The sequence below is a fragment of the Alternaria arbusti genome (genome assembly GCF_024043155.1).
Source record: "Alternaria arbusti strain BMP 1465 chromosome Unknown scaffold_3, whole genome shotgun sequence".
NCBI lineage: Eukaryota > Fungi > Ascomycota > Dothideomycetes > Pleosporales > Pleosporaceae > Alternaria > Alternaria arbusti.
In genome coordinates, this window is record NW_026249943.1 from 1,953,216 (window position 1) to 1,975,914 (window position 22,699).

Genomic DNA, 22,699 nt, shown 5'->3' on the forward strand with positions numbered 1-22,699 from the left:
TCGGTCGCAGTCCTCACGGTCAAAAGTATCGACCCCGATACTCAACAACACGTTCCCATGGGCGTCGCCGTTTCTTCACTTAGCACCGTTACACTCGATCCGCCTACGATTTCCTTCAACATCAAACAACCGTCCAAGACCTTAGACGCTATCCGGGCAGCCAATGGCCTTTTTCGCGTTCATTACCCCTCCGCTGACAGAGGCGGTGCGAAAGTCGTCGATCTATTTTGTAGAGGGAACCATCCGGATGCCTACAATCTGCGATCAAAGGAGCTCAGACTCTATCAGCCTAAGCTCGATAAGCCTAGGCATCATTATGATCCTAGTAATATGCCTTCTCTTGCGCCGCAGGTACTGGGGGAACAGGTGTTGGCTGCGATGGAGTGCAAGGTCACCCACGAATTTCCCATCGCAGATCATGTTATCCTTGTCGCCAGAATCAACAGCATAGAGCAAAGGGCTTCCAAGGATCCAAGCATCATGTATATCAATGGTGGATACCGTAACCCTGCGGGCGAAAAGCTCTACACTCCTACAAGATCAACACAATCCACAGCCGGTGAAGGGGTTTTCTCGGTATGGGATTATCCTTTATTTCCCGGAGAAGGAGAAAGACAAGACTATATGAGGAAGATCAAGACCTTCATCAAAGACACCCCTGCCTATTACGAAAAGCCATCTGCCGAGACCTATAGGAACATCGAATCGAGTTTACCGTACGCTACAGGAAATTTCGGAATTGATCTAGAGGTTCTTGTCGCAGAGTGCCGAACAGAACTGGGCCTCCCTGCGCGATTGCGTGTCGAAGCGGAAGGACGACAAGTTTTGAGTGACTTCTACGGGCCATTGACACCGGCAATGAGGACACAGATTGTTGATCGAGCCAAAAAGCTCGTTGCGTTGGATGCGCGCTTTCTGTCTCAACATTACCGCACCCTCCTATACAGCCTGGGCGTTAACCCTAGTAGCAGAGATCTCCTACCAAGCGACATCATGGAGCCTCTACGAGCAGCAAACTTAGCACCACCTTTCGACCCCCGCCGAGGACATGTCAATGGCGGAATCGAGGATATCATGAAAGTGGAACAGCTTGAGTTCCACCTACGAGGTTATCTTCGGAACATGAAATACGAGGCTGCGTTGAAAATGCCCCTAGACGCGGCCATGGAAGCCATCAGTGAACGCAGATTAGCGGCTGTATATTTCAAAAAAGCACGAGCGCGCTTACTCACCCAGACCCATCCTCAACTATTCGATACTTCAGTCATCGACATCGCTGGCGAGGTGACACAAGTAGAAGCTCGTGTAGTTCTATGCCGCTTTATCATTGCCCTACAGGTCGACTCTGAAGTGCGCCTTCGAAAGCACATTTTCCAAGACTGGCATGAAATTTTGCGCCGAGTCGGCGTAAATCCTACCATCACGGGGATGGATGTGGGCTTTCTGATGGGCAAGGTCCAGCACTTGTACTATTCGAACAAATCGTTCCGTGGGTTTTCTGACGCTGTTGAGGAGATGCTGCGACCTTGGTTTGTTCAGAAAGTTAGCTGGGAAGACCTTGAGGAGCGCGTCAGAAGCTTTGTTCAGGAGACCCCACTGCGCGCTACAGGATGGTCAGGTAGAGACAGACTTGCCGCTATGGGCCTGCGTTGGGATGCCACAGTTGCGCTACCGAGCAACAATACTTCTAAGCAGGCGGGTGAGAAACCGCTGAACCGAGGCGTTATTCTGGACACGCTCGTAGCAAAGGAGCTGAAGAATCACTACGGCAGTGGCACTGAGGAAGAGAACCATGCCATCGCCAAGTACTTGAAGGAGACGTACAGCTTCGACATCACACACAGACCGATACAGTACGAACCCACAGCGCCTACATATCAATCCTCGAGTGATGAGATGCAAAAAGCTCTGAACGCAGCTCCGATTACTGCTCGAGAAGAGGCACAGTTTGAGCAGACCTTCTATACACCAGACGGCGCAAGCTCTTCTCGCAGGGCGGGCGGGTCGCCAAAAGTTCGACAGATAAAAGCAGACCGGTCGTTGAAGATTACACGGCCTACTTCAGAACCCCGTACCAAGCACGAAGGTAAAGGCAAGCAGCGCAAGGGTGGCCAAGGATCGGCTGAGGGACGTTGGGGCACTTACTCTTTTATTGAAGGAAGGAATGAGTAACGTGCCATTGTATGTTCGCTATGTATACTATAATTAGCGTACGTAATTCAGAGGAGATATGAGGCCACATGCTTTGAGTCGAAACCCATCTTAATACTTGTGTAGTACAAGTTCGTGATGTTAATGTTGATCTTGGGGGCGTGAATTTCAGTGCACGTGACTCCGGTCACGGATTAACCTTGGCCCGTGCAGCCTGAAGCTCGATCGCAATTTCCTAGTCGGAGCTTCCCCGCGAGTATCTTCGCGCCGCAGCAGCTATACCATATCCAATCGCCGATAGCATAATACCCATACAACTACTCCGAGTTATACTACTGCCCAGGTCGAAAAGCAGCAGTCATGAAGCTCGTCAGGTAGGCTAGCCCTCAACTTCTGCGAGACTTGCAACTAACGGCTTCGCGCAGGTTTCTTATGAAGTGCCAGAATGAGACGGTCACAGTCGAGCTCAAGAATGGTCAGTAAAGCTCATGTTTCCTCTCTGTTTTCTACTTTCATCGCGTTGTTGTCTGGCGACAGCAGCTCTGTTGCGAGCGCGTCTTCTTAGGGTTGCGCAAGCACGCTTTTACATCGAAACCTTCCTTCAGCTACTTCCTGGGAACATGATCTGACAGGAGCGCAGGCACTATCGTAAACGGCACAATCACCTCCGTCTCACCGCTCATGAACGTTGCGCTCCGAGCCGTCAAGTACACGCCCAAGTCTCGCGACACCGTAGCCCTCGACACAATGACCGTCCGCGGTTCCACAATTCGTTACATCATCCTCCCTGATTCATTACCCCTCGACACACTTCTCATCGACGACGCGCCCAAGCCCAAGAACAAGGCAAGGAAAGAGGTCGGTGGTGGTGACCGTGGTGCAAGGGGCGGTGGCCGCGGAGGAGGCCGTGGACGTGGTGGAGGTGGTCGCGGAAGAGGCGGCGGTGGCAGGGGACGCGGACGGGGTTTCTAGGCGCAGAAAAAGACATCAGAGATTGAAGGCCAGAAACATCACCCGCAGATGCGCATCACGGCGTCGCAAAACGGCTGGGGATTGCGCTATGAAATTTGGAAGATTGAAATTATGGGTTACTGCATACACGACACCAAAGCTGCGCGCGCAGTAGGATCACCGTGGGATCAGCTGAACGTGCAGAGACAGTCCAGCATGTGTGGCGTCCAAACACAAGGGTTGGTGCAAAAGTCGCGCCTCGAGAGAAGAATGATACCACATTGAATCGCAACACTGTACGGTCTTCTGCGAATCTCCGATTTTCTTTGCTATACAAACGTTCGCAGGCTACTTACAAAGCTAGATACGTATCGCCCGCGATAACCGACTACTCCGCGTCATACGGTGCAACGGGTGCCGTATCGTTGACCTGAATCCCACCCCTCTTCTTCTCGTTACTATCGTGGAACGGCAATTTCCATCCACCCTCGCCCTCCGGCGTACTCAACCACAACCTCATCAAGTGCCTCCTTGGCGCCGGTGGCGCATAATCTTTGTACGCTGTTCTGGCGTGGAATATATGGTTGTTGGACAGGAACTGGATATCACCCACGTCCAGAATCATGTGCAGCGCATGCTTTTGGCATGTCTCCTCGAGAATGGTAATGGCGCGTTCTTGGGCTTCGGAAAGAGCGGGGATGAGACCTGCGTCCGAGAAACGGGTCAAGGAACGGACAAAGTAGGGGTCAAATCTGTTGACGGTTCTGTCAGTCTGAAATTCTGAGGACTTCATGGTTCCTCAGGCGCTTGCTTACTTGCTGTAGACCCTTGGATTCTCTCCCGTCTCGAGGTAGAACACGGCGGTTTTAATCCATTCCTTCTGTCCAATGCTTGTCTCGCCTTTACGGTCAAAGTACCAGATAGGTTTGGTGAGTAGTTCGGCAACATCAGGGTGGTTTTTCTGAAGATCATTCCACACTTCATGGCTACTGACCTGTACACGCAACGAGTCAGCAAAACCGCATACCTTTGGAGAGGTCCTGCGAACTCTGAAATTCGTAACATGACTTACAAGATCAGACTCCCCACCCTCTAACGCCTTAGCCACACACAACAAACCCACCAGATCCGAATCATCGGCATGGAAGAACTGTCTGGCATTCGTCCGATAAATCCGCACTTTATCAATCGCCGTGGCATCTTCACCCAGATCCTTCACATGCCCAAGCACATGACCCCGACTATTCTGACTCACAAAGTAACCCAGATACGTTCCGAGACCCATATACGCCACAGCAGATTTCTGGTTCCCCCACTGCTCAACAGGCATACCTTTGAAGAGAATGAATCCCTTTCCATCGATCAATTCTTTCCGCAACGGCTCAAGGAACTTGGAGAAATTGGGTAGTGGGAAGAGATCTTTGGTGATGCCTGTCAAGGGTGTTCCAGAGGCGATGAAGGCATCTGCTGCTTCGCTCATCTCGCGCACTTCGTCGGCTGAGAAAATGTGCGTCCAGCGTTCGGGGTTGGATGCGTAGTCTGTTTTGCTCCATGCTGTTGGGCCGGTGATTTCTTTGGGGAAGGCAGAGTAGGGTTGTAAGAGGGAGTAGATGGGCTCGTGTTGGCCTGATGTGCGTATTCCATCTGGGAAGATGGATTTGGGGGCTTTCTTTGTGGTTGTAGTGGTTGGGTCGGAGAGTGTGTGTGGTGCACTAGGCGAGGGAGAAGTGAGTGCTGGTGCCATTTTGGTGAAGGTTCTCGAGCCAATTGGACGGCAGGAGCTCGGTCTTGAAAAGGATAAGTGGGATCTTGAGGAGCTGGGTATGTGTGTCTCTTCAATTCCTCGAATGGATTTGATCAAGAGTGTTACACAAAAGCCGGTGAAAACACGTAAAAGCAAGATTGATTTGTCTATATATACTTTTATTTTCATCGATCCCTGCCTTCCTAAGCCTCGTCTCCCCCTCATCCCCTCACTCTGATGTTATCGCATCATATCTGAATCCATGTTGTTGTTTGCGATCATTTAGCCCCGAATGGCGTGCTCGCACGGCATCCCAGGATCAAGTTGACGCAAGCCCCGCTCCTAACTCCCATGTCTCAAACGTAATCCTTTCTTGGCTTTTTGGATTCGGATCGCTGCTCATCACTGTTGATCAGAAATCGGCAGTGCGCAAGGGTCGTGATTTTATGAGCTGATAAGATTGTTACAAGGGTTGGTTGATACATGTACGTCGGGATAAACAAGACGCGAAGTGGACGAATGGAGGACCTTTACCCCACTTAGTCGCTCCAACGCCTCTAAATGCTATAGGGCAGGAAAAGCCCGGGAAATAGATATCAAAACCCATGCGGAGTAAGACCGAGGACGCCGCGCGCCCCGATTCCGCACACATGCCCAAGACAAGAACGCCGTACCGATCGATCGCCATCATACAGCAATTTCACATGCCCTTCAGAAACTCTCCAAACACTCCTCAACAACAGCCTCCAACATGCCCAATGTATAGAATCTTGCAACATTGCCGTACACATTCATCTTCCTCTTGATCTCCTGCTTGTTCTTCGTAGCTACCCACTCGCCTGCGCAAGCACAGTGTTCCATAAACTCATTGCTGCGTAGCCTCTTGCACTTGCCGCACTTCAGATCTTGCGTACACCACTCGAGTACCATCTTCTGCACTTCGCCGACGAGTTGCTCTTCGATGCGTCGTTTGTCGTAGGTTGACTCGCAGTTGTCGCACTTCCATTTGGGAAGGACGGGGGCGGCGTCGCTGTCGGGAAGGATGACTGGAAGGAGAGAGGAGTCGCGGCAGAGATCCAGGTCGCGCGAAGACGTGCAATCATCACAGATGACGCCCCGGACGACGAGGGCGGCACTAGGGTTGGTAAAGCTAGCTTCTGCGCTGAACTCGCGAATGTCGAAGAGGTTCAGTAACTCCTTTCGCAGCGCACGCGCTTCGAGCGAGATGGCACGATCCAGACTTAGCACTTGCATGATGCTCTTGACGAGTTGCAAGACCGGATTCGTGAGCTTGAGATGCGAGCCCGGAAGCTCGGGGAAGACATAGTCGGAAGCGAAGAGGGGATCTAAGACCTCTGCATGTTGCTTCTTGGCGAAAACGTTCATCTGCTTCGACAGAGGTCTAGTGAACTGCTTCGGCAGGATCTGCGTTTGCTCGTTCGGATCGACAGTAAGTGGTCGGAGCGGGATCTGGGTGACTCTGGGTGTCGAGCCGTCTTCCATAATCCCAGGGCGTTTTCGTGCGTGCATGAGTTCTATGAACTCCACGACCCAATCGTTGAAGGTCGGCTGGAACTTCGGCGGCAGGAACTGTGCAAGCTGCCAACACATGATGTTCTCAACCGGCTGTGTCTCGTCCTCGGTGACTTCATTGCATCCTTTGCCTCCGTAGTTGAACTCGTCATACCAGACCAGGTAATCCCAGTATTCTTTGATCTCAAGCTCCATGAACTGGAAGAGCGGTTTCGACTTGATCGTCTTGATGATGTACTGACTGTACGCATAAGCGTTACCCACTTCAGCTTTAGTCGTCTGGAGAAGCAGGCGGTTCGGACTAGCAAATACGATGTGCGAACCGACACGCTTGAAATCCGTCATGAGTTGCTGTAGCGTCTTCTTCGACATCATCTGGACATAGTAGTGTAGTGCGCGGTCGTAGAGGAACGATCCCGGACTGCTGACCCAGCGGACGAGATGTTGGACCATGACATCGGCCATACTAAAGCCGTGCCCGGCTTGAACAGCTTCAACCCACCATGCCTTTACCATCTCTCGGAGGACGGTGATACCGGCGCCTGCAAAAGCGTTGTCTGACACGATGACGTGGGAGCCGTCACCCGTAGAATCATAAGATGGGTTGAAGGAAACAGAGTCTGCACCCTCAAGCTCGTTGACCAGAGACGACGACAGGATGGTGTTGATAGCGAGGTTACGAAGGTTGATGTCGATGCATACTGACGAGTATGTACCTGGGTTGTTTACCGACGGCATGTCCACCGTCTCCAGGGGCCCAAGAATGTCATCCTTCTCGTACCCAGCGTGATCTGGCTTCGCCTGACCAGACCACCAGAGTATCACTCGTTCCTTCTGCAAGCGTCGTGCATATGCGATATCGATCAGGAAGCGTGGGTCGTTGCTCTCCAGGTTGCAGAGCGGGACGTCTCCATAGCGAGCAAGCTCCAGCAGATGGGCAACCCAGGACCCAAGATCAAGATAGTGGCCTACTAGTCGCCTGGCAATGAACGCCTGCCAGCCGAGTGGTGGTAGTTGCTTATCAGTCTCATCAGGGTGAAGCGGTAAGATGGGTAGTTCCTTAAGGATAGGAATGTCGTGGGAGAGAAGAGCCTGGTTTGGCGACTGCATGACCACAATCATAGGCCCGCTTTCGTCTGCCTTCATCTTTTTGACAATGTCCCCGACCTCAAGAAGGGCCTTCCGCTTTGTAGTCACCATCGTTGTCTTGAAATGAATGTCATCCTGGTACTCGATCATAGTCTGCCACGGTTCGCCATTGCTGTCTTCCATCCGTCGTTGCAGTGCATCCCGGTAGATGCGGTCGACGTTAGGCATACCCTGAGAATCCTTGGACTTGTTCTGGATGACAATGTGCGCCTCATTCTTTGATGTTGAGAAGATACCGTAGATGTTGCGGTCTCCGCTGCTGACGTGATAGAGGTATAGATAGTTGAACGGTGCCTCAGCCAGGTATGGCTCTTTTGTCGGCACCTTTCGCAGTGCCGACAGATCGAAACCTTGTTCAAGACCCTTTCCGAGCACACCCTTCTGCGACTCGTCGAATGTGCAGGTACTACCCAGCTCAAGTATGGCTCGTATATTGAGTGGCACATGCTTCTCGTATACACCTTCGACACTGGAATGGTTGAACAATGCTGAGATACTGTTTGCTTCCTGGACGTATGTCTCTTCCGACATCTGGAGCTTGAACAGATGGATCGATGGATGCCCGTTCGGCAGAAAATGGTTGACGACCTTCTCCACAGAGCACCCACTAATCGAGACATCTGGAAGATCTTCACTCCTCAGGTTCAGATACAATTGTCGAGGCACGATGATCTTGAGGGCGTGTATCTTCTTGTCGATCAGAACGAAAGCTCTGACCTCGCCTGGCGTCTCGGTCGGTCGCAGCTGAACAAGCTGCCATGTACTGATGTACAAAGATTGAGCCTGGTTCCGGAAAAAGCTACCGATCGCATCGGACGCATCAACAGCCTTCTCTCCAAACAGTTGTCGTCTGCGCTTCCGTGCTTCTCGCTGAATCTTCCACTTCTGTTTCTGGTACATCAACCATCCGGAATAGTCCTTATCGATGCTTGGCATGACTTTGGGAAGTGCGGCGTATGGGTCGACAATAGGTACTGCAGGCTCGGGCTCCTTGCGCTTCGCCACCATCTTAGTGACTATGCCCTTCTTCATCTGGGATTGATTCTGCGTTAGCTTTGCAGAGCCGAAGTCTTCGAAATCCCCAGACAGCTTGTTGTTCGCAACGTTGGCGTCGCCGTTGGTTAACACCTTTTTGCTGAACATATCCGTCATCTTTGTCTGTTGGAGCTTATCCTCCTTCTGACGGATCCTGCGGTCAAGCCAGTCAGGATGCGGCACCCTTGGAACGGGGTTTCGGACTTTCTGGTATGCTGCAGGGATGGTAATGAGCTTTTGGATGACAGATGCCAGACGTTCGCGGTAATAATCCCAGTCAAGGATAGAACGAAGGTCCATCTCTCCAGGATCGTCTCGCAACCATTTCCTCAAGAAGTACCTTTTGACAGTTTCCTCTGCCGAAAAGATCGCCAAAGGAACGGCACGTTCAGTGACGGGAGCGTTCCTGGGCGTCTTGGAGATGATGTACTTGCAGTTTAGACCCTTGTCTTTCACCATCTGTTCGCCCAAAAACTCAGCGAGACGTTTGGCAGTTGTGATAGCAGTAGACTTTTGCGCTCCATACTCCTCCAACGTCTTAGTCATACTCTTGTTCTCCACAATGAGATCGATGAGCTCTTCATCTGCCAGTGTCGCTCCACGAGTGTCGAGAATATCGAGCCATCGGTTGGCGACCTTCGCGACGGCTCCATACGTTTCTTCCAGTGTTGTACCTTCCAAGAAGAACTTGAAGATCTGAGCCTGGAAATTCTTGATGAGCTTTAGCTCACCACGACGCTTCACCTCAAAACCCTTCAGTTCCGCCAAGCTACCGTCGTGGTTGAACACAGCATAACGCTTCTTTAAGTTCTTATCCTCTTCCTTCGATGTCGGCAAGATCATGGCCTTGTACGGCCCATCGACTTCGAAGAAGATGGAGTTGTCGCTATGCTTCTCGTACCGGAAGGTTTCTGGGTCTACCAGTGTCTCGTACTGGTGGTTGGTGTACTGCGCGTGGACCAAGTGGTTCAACATCGTGCAAGGATACGAGATCGTCAGCTTCTTGCCGTTGCTGAGTTTAAAAGCAAAGTTTTCCGGAAAGGTCGCTGGTAGAATAGCCCAGATACCGTCGGTGTCAAGCTCCAGGGGTCGTCCAATGCGCTCGACTAGAGAGCGGGCCAATTGGATGATGCGGGCACCAGTCAAGCAAGTGACACCGGCCATCTCGAGGGAGTACCAACGGGATCCTTTTCGCATGACGTATCCGTAAAAGGAGTTGAGAATGACCTTGTGAGCCAACTGCATAGAGTCAAACAGAACAATCATCTTCTTTGCATCCTCAACTTCGGTAGCAGGAGCGCCGGCTGCCTTGAGTGCCTCCGTCTTGCCCTTCCAGACCTTCTGTTTGCCCTTGAAATCGTAACGTCGGTCACGGAAGCCACTGACGGTGTCGACATAGAATGGATTCTCACGCTGACAGATGATGGCCTCTCGCTCGATTGTCGTAGCATCGTGGACCTTGTGGTAGATCTTCTTGGAGTAGTCGGTCAGACGCTTCCTAATCAGAGTAGCCTGTTCGTCTTCCGACAGTTCTTGGAATGTTCTCTTTGGCGAATTGGGAAATCTTCCAGGGAATTGCTCGTTTTCCAAAGCATTTCGGACCATGTTGTACTCGTCGCGTTTAGCTGGGAGGTACTCACCTCTCCAAGCCCATGGCATTCGGCGATCGCACGTTTTTCCTGGGCGGTTGAAGTCGCAAGCCGCGCAATTTGACTCGTCAATCATGGAATCGGGTTGTAAACGATTAGTTGTCATGATGTTCGGATACATAGATGCAACGTCCAAATGGTAGATGAGGGGTCGCTCGTTACGGTTCGGTGTAGTTTTGAGCTGCATGAGCTTCTCAACGATCTCGGCCTTGATCTCATCGTAGTTGACGACGTCCTCCATCTTCTTCTTTTCTTCAACCTCGATGCTGAACTTAAGCGCCGCATCGAGATCGTGGAGCAACTCATCAATAGCCGTAGGGTCGACAGCGAAATTATATGCGATGTCGCTTCGGAACACGCCAGCTTCCAGCGCTTCGACGTGACCACCAACATAAGTCTCGGACTCCAGAAGATGGCCTTCCCAGAAAGCTTCCTTCGGCGCCTGATGCTTGTTCGGTAGGACGATGCCTTTCTGGTATGCCTGCACCATCAAAAGCATCTCGCAAAGGGTACCTGTACCCTTGCGCAGCGCGTCGTCTGGTCCGAGTGGTAGGATCTTGCACAAAGCGAAGATGAACGGGTGCACATACTTCATGTATAAGTAGTAGGTCGCGACAGCGTCGGAGACAGAGTACTCTGCAAGTGTTTGCGGTCGTTCAGCTGCATAAGGTGTCATGAGTTCCGGATCGAGCTCGTCGGGGTCGTATCCAAGCTTAGCCATAGTAACAGCCTTCAGACCACGACTTCCTTGAGGTAGGTAACTGTCTCGACTGACCCAAGAGAAGGCATCCATATGAGCACAATAGTCTGACTGATAGATGTCCTCGCTATTCTTTCTGAACCCAATCTCTTGATACATGTCGATACCCTGTACGCTAGCTCTTGCTTCGACGAACGGCCAATCGAAGAAGTCTCCGTTGTAGGTGACCATGACTGTTGGCTTAGCTTCCTTGATGTGTTCGAAGAAACGTTCCAGCACCCCCTTCTCGTCCGGCTCGTTGAAGATCATGAATGGACCCTGATATTCTGGTTTTGGCGTGTACTCAAAGTCCGAAATATCTTCTGATACGATTTCGCGGTTGGTGATGAGAAATCCCTGACCGTCGATCATGTACGATATCATCATGATCTGATCGATGGCTGCGTCGGGAAATTTCAGCGGGAGCTTCGTTGTTTCGATATCGTAGGCCATGACGACGGGATCCGCTGGTGTAAGGCGGTCCTCTATGCACTTGATGCTTATTACGCCATGCTTGGCCTCGACAGTGTACCAATTTCCGATCCGAACGTCCTTGTCGATAGCCACTCGCACGTGGTAGGGAACATCGTATTCCCGAATGTCTAAAATGAAATCGCTCGCGTCAACGGTGGTCGTAAATCGTTTCTCGTATTCGTACTCGTCGTTATCAAAAAAGTCAAATGCGCCGTTGCCACTGTGTGCGTGTTAGCCATTGTATACGCAGAGGGGACGACCTGGACTCACTTTGCAACCTCGGCATATGTATCCATCGCATTGACGTTCTTCTTGTTCTTCTCTACCACTGGTGCGACCGCTTTCCTGACAGCCAAGAGGTCGTTTACGTTGGCGAATGTGAGTTGCAAGAACTTTCTCCGGTATCCTGTCAGATGATTTGGCATGCTCAGATCCTCCTTCTCGACCGTCTTGATCGACTTGATCAAGCCCTCGTACGATTTTTTGCAGTATTCTTCCACGTCTTGTTCCCTGCCCTTCTTGATCGCCAGCAGGAAATATGGGTCGTATTCGAGCGTCGCTTTGAATGTGTCGCCTTCGTCGCCAATGAAGTAAAAGTCTACGCCGGCTCTGCCACCCGGTACATCCTCGTCTTCTATTGTTGTCGAATGCATGTTGACAAGCCATCCCACTTTCTTCTTGCCGGAGTCGAAGCGTGCGAAGCCCATAGTCTCATCGATGCGGTGGGCGAGGCGCGTGGATTCGAGTTTTTCGTTTTGCGAGGTGCCCTCGCCGCTGCGGAGTGACGAGGCATCAACCGTCTTGGGTTTCCGTGGGCCGTAGGATGTGTTGCCCAGCTTGCCCACCCGGCGGAAGGGCTGACCTGCGCGTCGTGGCGCCATGGTGTGTGGTGGCAGAAGGTAAAAGAGTATTAAATGCTAAGTATGCAGGTCAGGGTATCATTGGGACAGGAAAGAGCGAAAGGACGGGGTATCGACAATTGGCGGTGGGAGTGTCTTGTCGAGGGTCTCGCAGTCCTAAAGGGTGGATCGGCAAATGCTGGACGCGACGCGCGCGAGCGTGTTTTGCGCTTTCCCCGTCTCGGTAGATTGATTTTGGTGTGGCTGAGCACAGCCACACACTGTCTCCGTCCGATCTCGTGGGATCATACATGCTGCATATTTTCGGGCCTATTCCGCATCCTGAGAAAGTGAACCAACTGCGACTCACCCTACCACAGTCGGAATCCCAGCAACCAGCAACCACGACTACGAAAACTCTCCTCGAATCTCCAGTAGAGACAACGCGCGCGAATTTTGCCTCCCCGCCGTCCTCCAGTAACCCACCCATCACACCACCATGGCCGACGATACGCGGAATACCGTCGATTTGAATGCGCTGCCGCCAAAGCCCCGCGCGCCGGCAAACACTATGCCCGGAGGCACAGCGCATACAGCAGGCGGAGAAAAGACATCAGATGGCGGCCCTACATATATCGACGCAGTACGAAGTCTTGGGCCAGAGTACTACTTGAACTTTCACAAACGCCCTTGCGTACGAGACAGTCAATTGCAAGGACTAGCAGCTGGCTTTGCAGGAGGAAGTTTGGCCGCTATAATAGGGAGTACGTGACAAGAAACCCCTAGATTGCACTCTAGGGCAATGTACTGACAGCACCATAGAGCCCGTCATCACATCCTCCAACTGGGCCGTAGCAACCTGGTGTGGCGTCTCCGTCGTGTCCTACCAAGTATGCCAGTACTACCGATCCAAGGAAAAGGCCGGCATAAAACAAGCACAAGAGCTCATGGAGAAGAAGCGTGCGAGTATTGAGGCAAAGAAGGAGGCTCGGCGGAGGGCGAGGGAAGAGCAAGATCGACTGGAAATGGAGCGGAAGGCAGAAGAGGAGAGGAGAAAGAGCTGGAGTTATTGGTACCAGAAGAACGTCAAGTTCTGGTAGTGTTTCGCAGTCAGGGCGCTGGGGAGCGGGCAATCTCACGTATAGTTGTGTATAAGAATATGTATGATATGTCCTGATGTGACACGAAATCGTATGAAACGATGTATGTGCTACTATTTGGCTTTGTTCATCTTGACAACATATCGCGCAACAACACCTCCTCCGGGAGCTCGGTTTCTTTATCTACCCATACACTCCTGCGTCAACTCCCAACCCTACTCCACTCTTCCTCCAGCTGGCCAGGATTATCTCCACTGTATCTCATCCATCACAACAACGGCCACGCGCAAAGTAACAACAGCTGCTGAGGCTGATCACTGTGTTGAACGCACCGAAACCGAAGCCTTCTTCTGGAAGCCAAACGTCTGGGAGATCAAGCATGTTACCACTACCGAACTATCGCTGCTCGTCGCGAAGGCTTTTGACCTGGACGACAAGAAGACGCCAAAATAACGAAGGCTGACGCTCGCTCTCCTGCCTTACCAAAATCGAGTGGTCAAGTCGGCCCACCACAATCACTATCCTGATCGAAGGTCAACTCTGGTCGAGATGGACGCAAGGTTCGCTGCCCACGCTTCAACCCTCAGTTGAACCAAGTCCACTCGCGTTCTTGGTGCCAGGCACAGCTTCCTCCTCACTCTGTGTCTCGCCAGATTCTTACGATCACCAACTTTTCCCAACCCGCCTTCTTTCCGCTCGATCCTACCGTCTCCGCCATCCAGCCCGGACCCCAATTTCTTATCCGCTGTTTGACAGCTTCCGGCTTGTTCTGCGCGCACAATAGCACATATGCGACACCTCGATCCGAATTCAATAGTCCCGGTAGCTGCTCCAACATTCTATCGGTTACCACCATGCCATCCTCGCCTCCGGCGTACGACAGCTCTAGAAGGTACGAGTCCTGTTCGAATGACGTCGCTGTCTTTCCTTCCGGCACAGTGTTGTACTTGTCGTGGCTCGTCAGATCGGGCAACTCAGCTGGGACATATGGTGGATTGAATATGAAGACATCGACAGAGTGCGGTCGGATAGCACTTGCTAAGTCGCCGTTCACGACATCGATGAAGACCGAGCGTCCATTCTCCCGCTCTCTGATGGCATCGCGGACTGTTTGAGAAGCAGCTTTGCAGGCGAAGCTGTTTATATCAACCCCGAGTGTCAGCACATCGTGGCGACTGAATATGGTGCTTGCATTCGCAGCGACGAAGGCTAATACGACGCCTGATCCTACGCCCACTTCAAGCACCAATGGCGGGGTCGTTGAAGCATCGCCAAATCGCTCTTTCAGGTATGCGGTTTCCGACGCAGAAGAGAGCGTATCGAGTAACAGATATGAGTCTTCGGCTGGTTCGTACACGCGATCAAAACAGACGTGGGCTGTTGATGGTGTTGGCAGCATGGTTGCGGTTTTGTTCGAGATCGGAGGTGTCGGTGTGGACCAATTGGAGTGGAAGGAGCACCCTAGTCTAGAGTAGAGCCGAGGCTGAGGTCATTACTTCTTGAATGCATCACAGTTCCTCTGTCGCAATATTTCGAAGCTTCATCCGATTTTTGTGCCAGTATGAGAGCCTACACGCGCTTACTAGCTACAGCAACAGATGCAGGAGCATCTAGACCCTTTAGGCCAGCACCTGCTGCCTTGTTGCCGCCAATACCGCTTTACCGTCGCCTGCTACGCTCACATAGGAAAAGGCTGGGCGTGGAAGAGCGACTACTTGGTGACATGTACGTCAAGGCCGAGTTCAGAGCGCACAGGGACATCGACAACCCCGTGCAAATAGTGAGTTGCGATCAATTCAGGGTGGTGGCTATGCATCACAGTTTCTGACATGGACAGATCGGATTTTTATCGGAATGGCAAACATATTGTCAAATGCTCGAAGGAGATTCATGGAAGGAAGCCAAGATGGACAAAGCAAAGATTGACAAGATGAGCGGTAGGTTTACCAACATGTGTAAACGTTGCCTACTGACTGGATCATAGATCAACAAATTGGTCAGCTGTACGAGCTCATGCAACAAATCAAGAACCAGGCTCAGGAGGACGCCGATGCCGAAGAAAAGCGTGTGGTTGACTTGCTTGACAAGAAGGATCCCAAAGAATAGTGATCGCGCCACGCGTGAATCACAACCTGGAATCCAACAACGATCAAGGGGCAAACGTGGCAGACTTCACTCCCAACGATGAATGCGTAAACACGAAAAGCCTCCATACTTCACATCGCACTCCAGGATGTACTATATATATCAGCAATATCAGATCAGTCTCCAGTATCCTTTACGCCCACGTCTGTCGCTCCATGATCGCACTCCGTCAAAGACTCTTCGCTTCACGATTTGAAGCCCTCTTCAGCCCATCGCAACTACCAACACCCTTTCTTGGCCTAATCGTATCCTGCTGAGAGTGGTGGACTATCGACACTCGACCTGTGTCGTCTGACTACCCGAGACCTACACCTTGTGCAACTTCTCTGTCCGTCCGACATGTGCGGCTGCACTCTATACGACTCGCCAACATGCGGTCATTCTTGGATCTCCATGAGCCAACCTTGCGGCTTTCTTTCTGATCTCCTCAATTGCCCCAACCGCCAAACCTATCAGACACTAATTGCACCGCCATACACCTGTCCTATTTGTAACGGCGGATTTGCAGATCGAGAGACGATTGAAATGGTTCAAGGACCTTGGGGTTGTAACCAGATGCTTCGAAACCACGTTGGTGGCAACTACGCGATCCCGGGTCAGTGGGGCAGCGCGCCGTTCATGTCTGGTGGGTGGGGAGGCCCAGCGATCACTTCTGGACCCATGTCTGGTGCTATGATTCCCATGAATCAAGGCTTTACCTATGACCACCGCCTCACTGGCCCTTATGGCCCTCAAAGCATGATGTCGCATGCTCCGATGATCACGAACGGACCGATGATGGGCGGCTCAGGGATGGTTATGCATGAACCGATGATGAACGACAACGGATTTGGTGCCTACGACGATGGCTATGCCAGCGACTACAATGGGTACTGCGATGGCAGGCGAAAGAGAAGGAGGCACAAGAGCCATTACAAGTACAAGTATACAGATAAGCCCGCGACCAATTGTACAGTTATGTAGATTGTTGGGTTGTTAAAGTGTATGAGATATTGCAGTGGGGCTCTGTGTATATAGGATATTGCAGCTGTTTCATTACCTGGGCATGCAAAGCGTGGTAGCGGAATTGAAGCACGCTGGACAGCCAGGTGAAGAGGCGACAGTGAAGCAACCACTGCCCTGGTAGCGAATCAGCGGCTCGGTAAATTTTAGGGCAAGAAGACCCTGCGTCAAGAAACGCCTAGCCAACGGCCAAAGGGGCCCAAGAGTGAGGCGGCGAGACTATCAAGTCAGTCTAAACTACATATCTAAGCTGAGTGTCGATCGCGTAAAGACGTTCAATCTGTTACAAGAAGGCGTGATCAGCCCCTTTGCCCTTGCTTTGTTCGAAGCGCTACCAGTCCGTCGGCTACGTCATTCGTCACGGGGCCCGGGCTCCTTGTAACCAGACTTCCTAAAACATTACTGTACTTCTCCTGAGCCATCCACCATTCACAGCACATAGCAAGAACCAATCCAGACCACACATCTACAATGGCAACCAACGCGCCCACCTTGATCAACCTGCCGCCTCCGCCGTCTGGCGACGAGACGCCTGGTGATGCTCCGTAAGGCATATGCGCTTGGTGGGGTTCATTGAAATAGTCGGACTGACGCTGTATACACAGAGGTACCCCGAACTCGGTCACCACGACCATGTCTGAGCTCTCGACTGTCGCCATCAAAGACGGACATCGCGGTCACTTCCCTCACCACCGGAACCCTGCTGAAGCTGAGCGTGCCGACCGCATCTCGCGCCTGGCCGGTCTCGAGCGCGTTGCAGTGTCGGGCCGCACTCCCCAAGGACTCAACCCAGGCAGCGCAGCCAATCCTCCGCCAGGCTACTTTGACGCAAACAACCAGCCGCAGCTCTTCCGTGAGCGCAGCACGGTTGGCAGTGCCAGCGCAACCGGATCCGTTGGCGGTCGCACGACGTGGGCAAGTGGCAGCGATGTCTACGAGCCGGACCGCATGAGCGAGGACCAGGACATGGACACATCAAGCATCGGAGGCTTCAGTGACGAAGCCGCCTCTCTAGTCGGTTTCGGCGAGGGTGCGCGCACACCAGCTCGGCAGCATAGTCAACTCGGCAGCCCTGCTGTTGGAAAGGCAAGCGCTCTGCCGGGCTACTTGCGAGAACAGACGCCGACCAGTCCAATGTCCGGCGTCAGCGTGCCTGTCAGTTCTGGTTCGACGCAGACCATGTCCAGCACGGAGCAACAGAAGAAGGAAGCACGCATGATGAACGGCATGACCTACGATGACAACGTCGTCGACACAGCGAGCCATGCGCCCCCCGCCAGTGGTCGTGATGGAGACTCTACTTCTGGAGACGCCATTCGCGAGCGCATGGCGCAGCGTCAAGCTGACAAAGATGCTGGCATGGACTATGAGCAGCAGAAGGACGCTTAGGGAAATGTTTCTTGTTTCACTCGAGTCATGCTTTGAGGCGGGCGTTGGGCAAAACCTTGATGGATCACGGAAGGCTATTCCTTGACAATTGTTCAGGATGTTAGTATGGGCGGAAATCAACCAGCCCGAGGGCTGCGAACAAGAGTTTTTTTTTATGAATGCAATGCTATTATGATTGACCACCGCGTAGAGCCTTGGACCCCTTGCGCGATTGGCGTGCTTCCCCGGTTTCTCTATACTTCAGTATGACGTCGCGCACGCGATTGAATGGCTTGGAGCACCCGTCCGCCGCCGTCACTCGCGGACGCGTCTGTAACCCCGCAAGGCTGTGTCAGTCGATGCGCAATCTTGGGCGACACGGTTGATAGTAATGGTATGCAGCGAATCACACCCCGCATTTTGGCTGCAGCTTGCGGCCCAAGTGCCCTGGCCAGGCAGGAGACGATCTTCTGGGCTCTGCATCTGCAGGCAAGTCCTCCCCACCTTATTGCACTTCACATGCCGCAAACACCACTCAGCCCAACTTGAAGCTGCAAGACGCGCGACTGTTCGTCTCCTTGCGACAGGACCATTCAGAGCATCTAGCCATCACGCGCATACAAGTACCTCCGCACCCGCGCGTTCCGACAAACACTTTGTGTGGAGCCCCGCATACCCCAAAACATAGCCGCCGTCACCATGGCAGACCACGACACCACGGAGGCTATTGACGTCAAGGACACGTCCCTCAACAGCTCTGTATCTTCCATCGGCCGCACACCTCCGACTGCGCTCAAATTGGGCTCCAGCCCCAGCCCGGCATCGTCCCACCGTTCGAGCTTCGCGGAGCACATGCGAGGAACGCCCACATCACCACGCGCGTCACGGCAGCCTTCGCTCACACAGCAAGCGCTACAAGACCTCCTCAACAACCCACCAACCAAGGGCGGTGATCCAAAGTTCCAGGGACGCGATTGGAAGACCGTCAGACTGGGAGAGATTGTCGATCCTGACCTGGTCAGGTTCGTCGAGTACGATACCAGCGTTGAGGATGCGACGAGCGTGGGTTATACACAGCTATCTTCATGCGCATGGCTGATTTGCATAGATACTAGTCAAACATGGCGCCCCCAATGTCGTCCTCCTGCGCGAAGACGCCAACACACGGCATGCGACCGGGACCTTCGATTACAGCGACCTGAACGCGTACCTCCTCCTCGTAGTCGGCCTCGCGCACCCCGAAGAAGGCGACATCGCCTCGTTCGACGAGCTTGCGCAGAAAGGAAGAGAAGGAAAACCCATACCGCTCAAAGACGTAAAAGAGGTTGGTGGCAGGAAGGAGCCGTTGATTACTCTCGACGAGACAACGGATCTGTCCAAGGCCATGGAAGTCTTCGGAAGCGGCGTACATAGAGTGTTGGTCGCAGAAGAAGGCACATCGAACGTCAAGGGCATACTTACCCAGCTAAGACTGGTGCAATTCTTCTGGGAGAACCGATCGAGCTTCCCAGGCGTAAACCAGCTGTACCCACAGCTGATCAAAGACCTGAATCTTGGATCCAAGACCGTTCTAGCCATCAAGTGAGTATAGCGCGGGTTCGCAGAAATCACACAGCTGACTGAATGTTAGTGGAGATAAGCCACTTGCAGCGGCTCTGGAGCTCATGAACAACGAAGGCGTGTCGTCACTCCCAGTCTTGGACGCGCAAAACAACGTTATCGGCAACATATCCCATGTGGATGTTCGGGTAAGTCTCCTCTGGTCAGTTTCATGTTACGCGACTAACAGCTAGTTCATAGCTCTTGACCAAATCCACATCTCTCCCATTGCTTCGCTCATCCTGTATTCACTTCATATCTGTCATCTTGTCTGAACGGGGAGTAAATGACGGCAAGGACTCCTTCCCCGTGTTCCACGTCAACCCATTCAGTACCCTCGCACACACTGTGGCCAAGCTAGTCGCAACCCGCTCGCATCGCATGTGGGTCGTGGATGCGCCGTCTCCGGCCTCATCAGGGCCCTCGACTCCAGCGATAACACCTGCGATTGTTGTTCCTCCTTCGCCAATCACACCACTACCAGGGATGGCCGGCCCAACACCCGTCAATTCCACTGCGCCGACCCACCTTGCTAGTACTGGAGCGGTTGCCCCAGCTATCTCCGCATCAGCAATCTCTGCTATGCCAGGGGCAAGCTTATCTGGCAGACTAAGTGGCGTCATCAGTCTCACGGATATCCTGAATTTGTTCGCAAGAGCAAGCGGGCTGAATCCCCATGACCCCGACGAGGCGAGACGTGCTAGGCGCAGGTCTAGCTCCAGTAGTATGAGGCAGAGCATGGATAGCTCAAGGAGCGAAAGTGTGTCGGCCATCGCTGGGAGAAGGAGCAGCGTGAGTGAGAGGGAAAAGAATGCTCCCGCAGCTCAGGGACTGGGCATCTCCAGAGGACGAGGTGCGTGATAATTTGTTAGACAAAGAATTACGCTTTGGAGAAAATCACTACTGAGGTATTTCGGACATAACTATTGGCTCTGTGCTATTGATAGGCGTTACCAGCGAGTTGTCATTTCAGATGGTCATAGAGTAAATATTGCCAGCTTTTCTTATGGCACACATTTCCCTCAATCGGGACCCTCATATGCTTATAGAATTCGCATGCTTGCGCGCGCGAGAAACGAAATAAAAATATTGTTTCAAGGCAACTCAGCATGTCCCATTGTATCATCCAACTTTCCTGAACAAGAGACCGTCGTGTAGGGTGGACGGGGGTAGAGGCCATTTAAGGGTTACGGTATCGACATCAGGCGAAGACTTGGTAGCGTCGGATTTTGACTCTCCCTGAACACATTCAGGCACTGGTGTTTCGTCATCCTTCTTCTTCGAAGTGCCCTTGTCGTCTTTGGCTCGAGTCTATTCCACGGTGTTTAGAATGTTTCCACGAGGTATAAAGTCATTTTGAATCACACATACAAGGAAGTCGATCTGATCTCTCATGCGAATTGCCTTCTCGTAGCGTCTGTGTATGTTTCTGTAGGGAGGCTGTATGACCATGGTTTGCTATGTTGTGCTATCGTTCCCGTGGAGATTAGATATAGAGACAGTTACGAGGAAGTAAGAAGACTATCGGTATTTGGAAGGAAAAATGATACCAGGTCTTGTATTCGTGCATACTGATTGCCAATCTGGTGAAGTACATGGTGTTTGTGCTGTCGTGCTGCTGTCGGCTGTGCACGTGCTGCTGGCTGGTGGGCGTTTGGTATATGAAGGGGTTGAGAAACACGAATGACCTGTATCAGAAGAAGGTCTTGTCACTGCAGAATATAATCATGATGAGGGCATCTTCACATTGTCTCATTGTGCAATGTTCTGGCGTCGTGGATGGCGTGATGTGAAGCGTGTCGGTCACTGGTTTGGACGTGTGATGTTGAAGCAAGAGAGCGATCATGTATTGATATGGAGATGTTCTCTCCATGCATTTTGAAGACCGACTCACATGGTGGTGGAGTAAGATGTGAAGCAATGCGGCGTTGCCCGAGATGCCCGAGATGCCCGAGATGCACGCAAAGATGCTATCGCCCATTAGGGAAGGTGCTGCCAAGGCTCGCTTCTCTCACAGGTCGACCAATATTGCTCCCCACCGAGAATCCGTTTCTCACGAACTTTCGAACCGACAAAATTAACGGCAGTCTCTCTTTACAACCAGAACCGATTGACTACCTCAAGCACTAGCCATGCGTGAGTATCATCCTTCTGGTCGGCTCTTACGAAGATGCGCGAAGTTTTTGAGTGGCTAGGACACCCATTGGAGGGTGTTTCTTGACACTCAAAGAATTCAACCATCTTCAACAGCCAGGCTTTCCTAGAAATCGCCATGCGCTTACATTCTCAAAGCTCCCAAGTTCGATCCCTCCGAGGTGAAGGTCATTCACCTCCGTGCGACCGGTGGTGAAGTCGGTGCCTCATCCGCGCTCGCCCCCAAGATCGGTCCCCTCGGTCTCTCGCCCAAGAGTAGGCAACGAACCCATCGACCAGCGCACATGGATGGCAATACTAATTCGTTATGCAGAGGTCGGTGAAGATATCGCCAAGGCCACTGGTGACTGGAAGGGTCTCCGTGTCACCGTCAAGTTGACCATCCAAAACCGTCAAGCCGCCGTTTCCGTCGTTCCCTCCGCCTCCTCCCTCGTCATCAAGGCCCTCAAGGAGCCTCCCCGGGACCGCAAGAAGGAGAAGAACATCAAGCACACCAAGAGCGTTCCCCTTGATGAGATCATCAGCATTGCCCGCACCATGCGCTTCAAGTCCATGGCCAAGTCTCTGCAGGGTACCGTTCTTGAGATTCTCGGAACTGCCTTCAGCACCGGCTGCAAGGTTGACGGCCGTAGCCCCAAGGATGTCTCTGACGACATCAAGGCTGGCGAGATTGAGAGTATGTTATACTTGGCAATTTGCGAAAATCAATCACTAACAGAGCGCAGTTCCTGAGGAGTAAGCGTTTGTACCAAGAAGTGTTCACGATCACGATGGAACGATATATGCCATAGAGGGTGCTACATAGCTGAATGAGGACAACGTCTCCCACCCAGAGTTACCCGTCCCGGGACCGGTGGAGTTTGCACAGCCGCGGCGTTTGGGATGTTTGATACCATACTACAAAAAGTGACCCTGGCATACGGCAATGATACAATGCATCCTGTCGAATCGAAACGGTCTCATGCGTGTTGTGATAATCCTTTGAACAGATCTTACACATATGCTATGTTTCTCGACAGATACTCGGTGTTAATTTCTACATCTAGAGGGAGATAGTGCGCACTCTA

At 52.3% G+C, this 22,699-nt stretch overlaps 11 protein-coding genes across 11 annotated transcripts; 7 read left to right on the top strand and 4 right to left on the bottom strand.

The window, feature by feature from the left end:
• Positions 1-57: 57 nt before the first annotated feature.
• Positions 58-2,172, top strand: J4E86_003326 (uncharacterized protein; the record flags this gene model as incomplete). The annotated part of the gene is made up of 1 exon (XM_051443882.1): positions 58-2,172. The coding sequence occupies one exon, from the start codon at positions 58-60 to the stop codon at positions 2,170-2,172; it is 2,115 nt and encodes a 704-aa protein (XP_051305377.1).
• A 339-nt stretch (positions 2,173-2,511) lies between these two features.
• SMD1 (mRNA splicing protein smd1) lies at positions 2,512-3,123 on the top strand (the record flags this gene model as incomplete). Its single annotated transcript, XM_051443883.1, has 3 exons — positions 2,512-2,525; positions 2,577-2,626; positions 2,792-3,123. The coding sequence occupies 3 exons, from the start codon at positions 2,512-2,514 to the stop codon at positions 3,121-3,123; spliced, it is 396 nt and encodes a 131-aa protein (XP_051305378.1).
• Positions 3,124-3,490: 367 nt separating this feature from the next.
• Positions 3,491-4,846, bottom strand: J4E86_003328 (uncharacterized protein; the record flags this gene model as incomplete). The annotated part of the gene is made up of 3 exons (XM_051443884.1): positions 3,491-3,854; positions 3,918-4,096; positions 4,175-4,846. The coding sequence occupies 3 exons, from the start codon at positions 4,844-4,846 to the stop codon at positions 3,491-3,493; spliced, it is 1,215 nt and encodes a 404-aa protein (XP_051305379.1).
• A 711-nt stretch (positions 4,847-5,557) lies between these two features.
• Positions 5,558-12,306, bottom strand: POL2 (DNA polymerase epsilon catalytic subunit; the record flags this gene model as incomplete). The annotated part of the gene is made up of 2 exons (XM_051443885.1): positions 5,558-11,645; positions 11,696-12,306. 2 exons carry the CDS (start codon positions 12,304-12,306, stop codon positions 5,558-5,560), a joined length of 6,699 nt encoding a protein of 2,232 aa, XP_051305380.1.
• Positions 12,307-12,763: 457 nt separating this feature from the next.
• J4E86_003330 (uncharacterized protein) lies at positions 12,764-13,364 on the top strand (the record flags this gene model as incomplete). Its single annotated transcript, XM_051443886.1, has 2 exons — positions 12,764-13,028; positions 13,087-13,364. The coding sequence occupies 2 exons, from the start codon at positions 12,764-12,766 to the stop codon at positions 13,362-13,364; spliced, it is 543 nt and encodes a 180-aa protein (XP_051305381.1).
• A 634-nt stretch (positions 13,365-13,998) lies between these two features.
• J4E86_003331 (uncharacterized protein) lies at positions 13,999-14,763 on the bottom strand (the record flags this gene model as incomplete). The annotated part of the gene is made up of 1 exon (XM_051443887.1): positions 13,999-14,763. One exon carries the CDS (start codon positions 14,761-14,763, stop codon positions 13,999-14,001), a length of 765 nt encoding a protein of 254 aa, XP_051305382.1.
• Positions 14,764-15,237: 474 nt separating this feature from the next.
• J4E86_003332 (uncharacterized protein) lies at positions 15,238-15,470 on the top strand (the record flags this gene model as incomplete). The annotated part of the gene is made up of 2 exons (XM_051443888.1): positions 15,238-15,301; positions 15,349-15,470. The coding sequence occupies 2 exons, from the start codon at positions 15,238-15,240 to the stop codon at positions 15,468-15,470; spliced, it is 186 nt and encodes a 61-aa protein (XP_051305383.1).
• Positions 15,471-16,982: 1,512 nt separating this feature from the next.
• On the top strand, positions 16,983-17,900 carry J4E86_003333 (uncharacterized protein; the record flags this gene model as incomplete). The annotated part of the gene is made up of 2 exons (XM_051443889.1): positions 16,983-17,056; positions 17,117-17,900. The coding sequence occupies 2 exons, from the start codon at positions 16,983-16,985 to the stop codon at positions 17,898-17,900; spliced, it is 858 nt and encodes a 285-aa protein (XP_051305384.1).
• Positions 17,901-18,578: 678 nt separating this feature from the next.
• Positions 18,579-19,686, top strand: SDS23 (cell separation during budding; the record flags this gene model as incomplete). The annotated part of the gene is made up of 4 exons (XM_051443890.1): positions 18,579-18,941; positions 18,988-19,460; positions 19,510-19,627; positions 19,669-19,686. The coding sequence occupies 4 exons, from the start codon at positions 18,579-18,581 to the stop codon at positions 19,684-19,686; spliced, it is 972 nt and encodes a 323-aa protein (XP_051305385.1).
• A 914-nt stretch (positions 19,687-20,600) lies between these two features.
• On the bottom strand, positions 20,601-20,930 carry J4E86_003335 (uncharacterized protein; the record flags this gene model as incomplete). Its single annotated transcript, XM_051443891.1, has 2 exons — positions 20,601-20,789; positions 20,850-20,930. The coding sequence occupies 2 exons, from the start codon at positions 20,928-20,930 to the stop codon at positions 20,601-20,603; spliced, it is 270 nt and encodes an 89-aa protein (XP_051305386.1).
• A 680-nt stretch (positions 20,931-21,610) lies between these two features.
• On the top strand, positions 21,611-22,371 carry RPL12 (60S ribosomal protein L12; the record flags this gene model as incomplete). Its single annotated transcript, XM_051443892.1, has 4 exons — positions 21,611-21,614; positions 21,771-21,887; positions 21,946-22,308; positions 22,358-22,371. 4 exons carry the CDS (start codon positions 21,611-21,613, stop codon positions 22,369-22,371), a joined length of 498 nt encoding a protein of 165 aa, XP_051305387.1.
• Between the last annotated feature and the right edge of the window lie 328 nt (positions 22,372-22,699).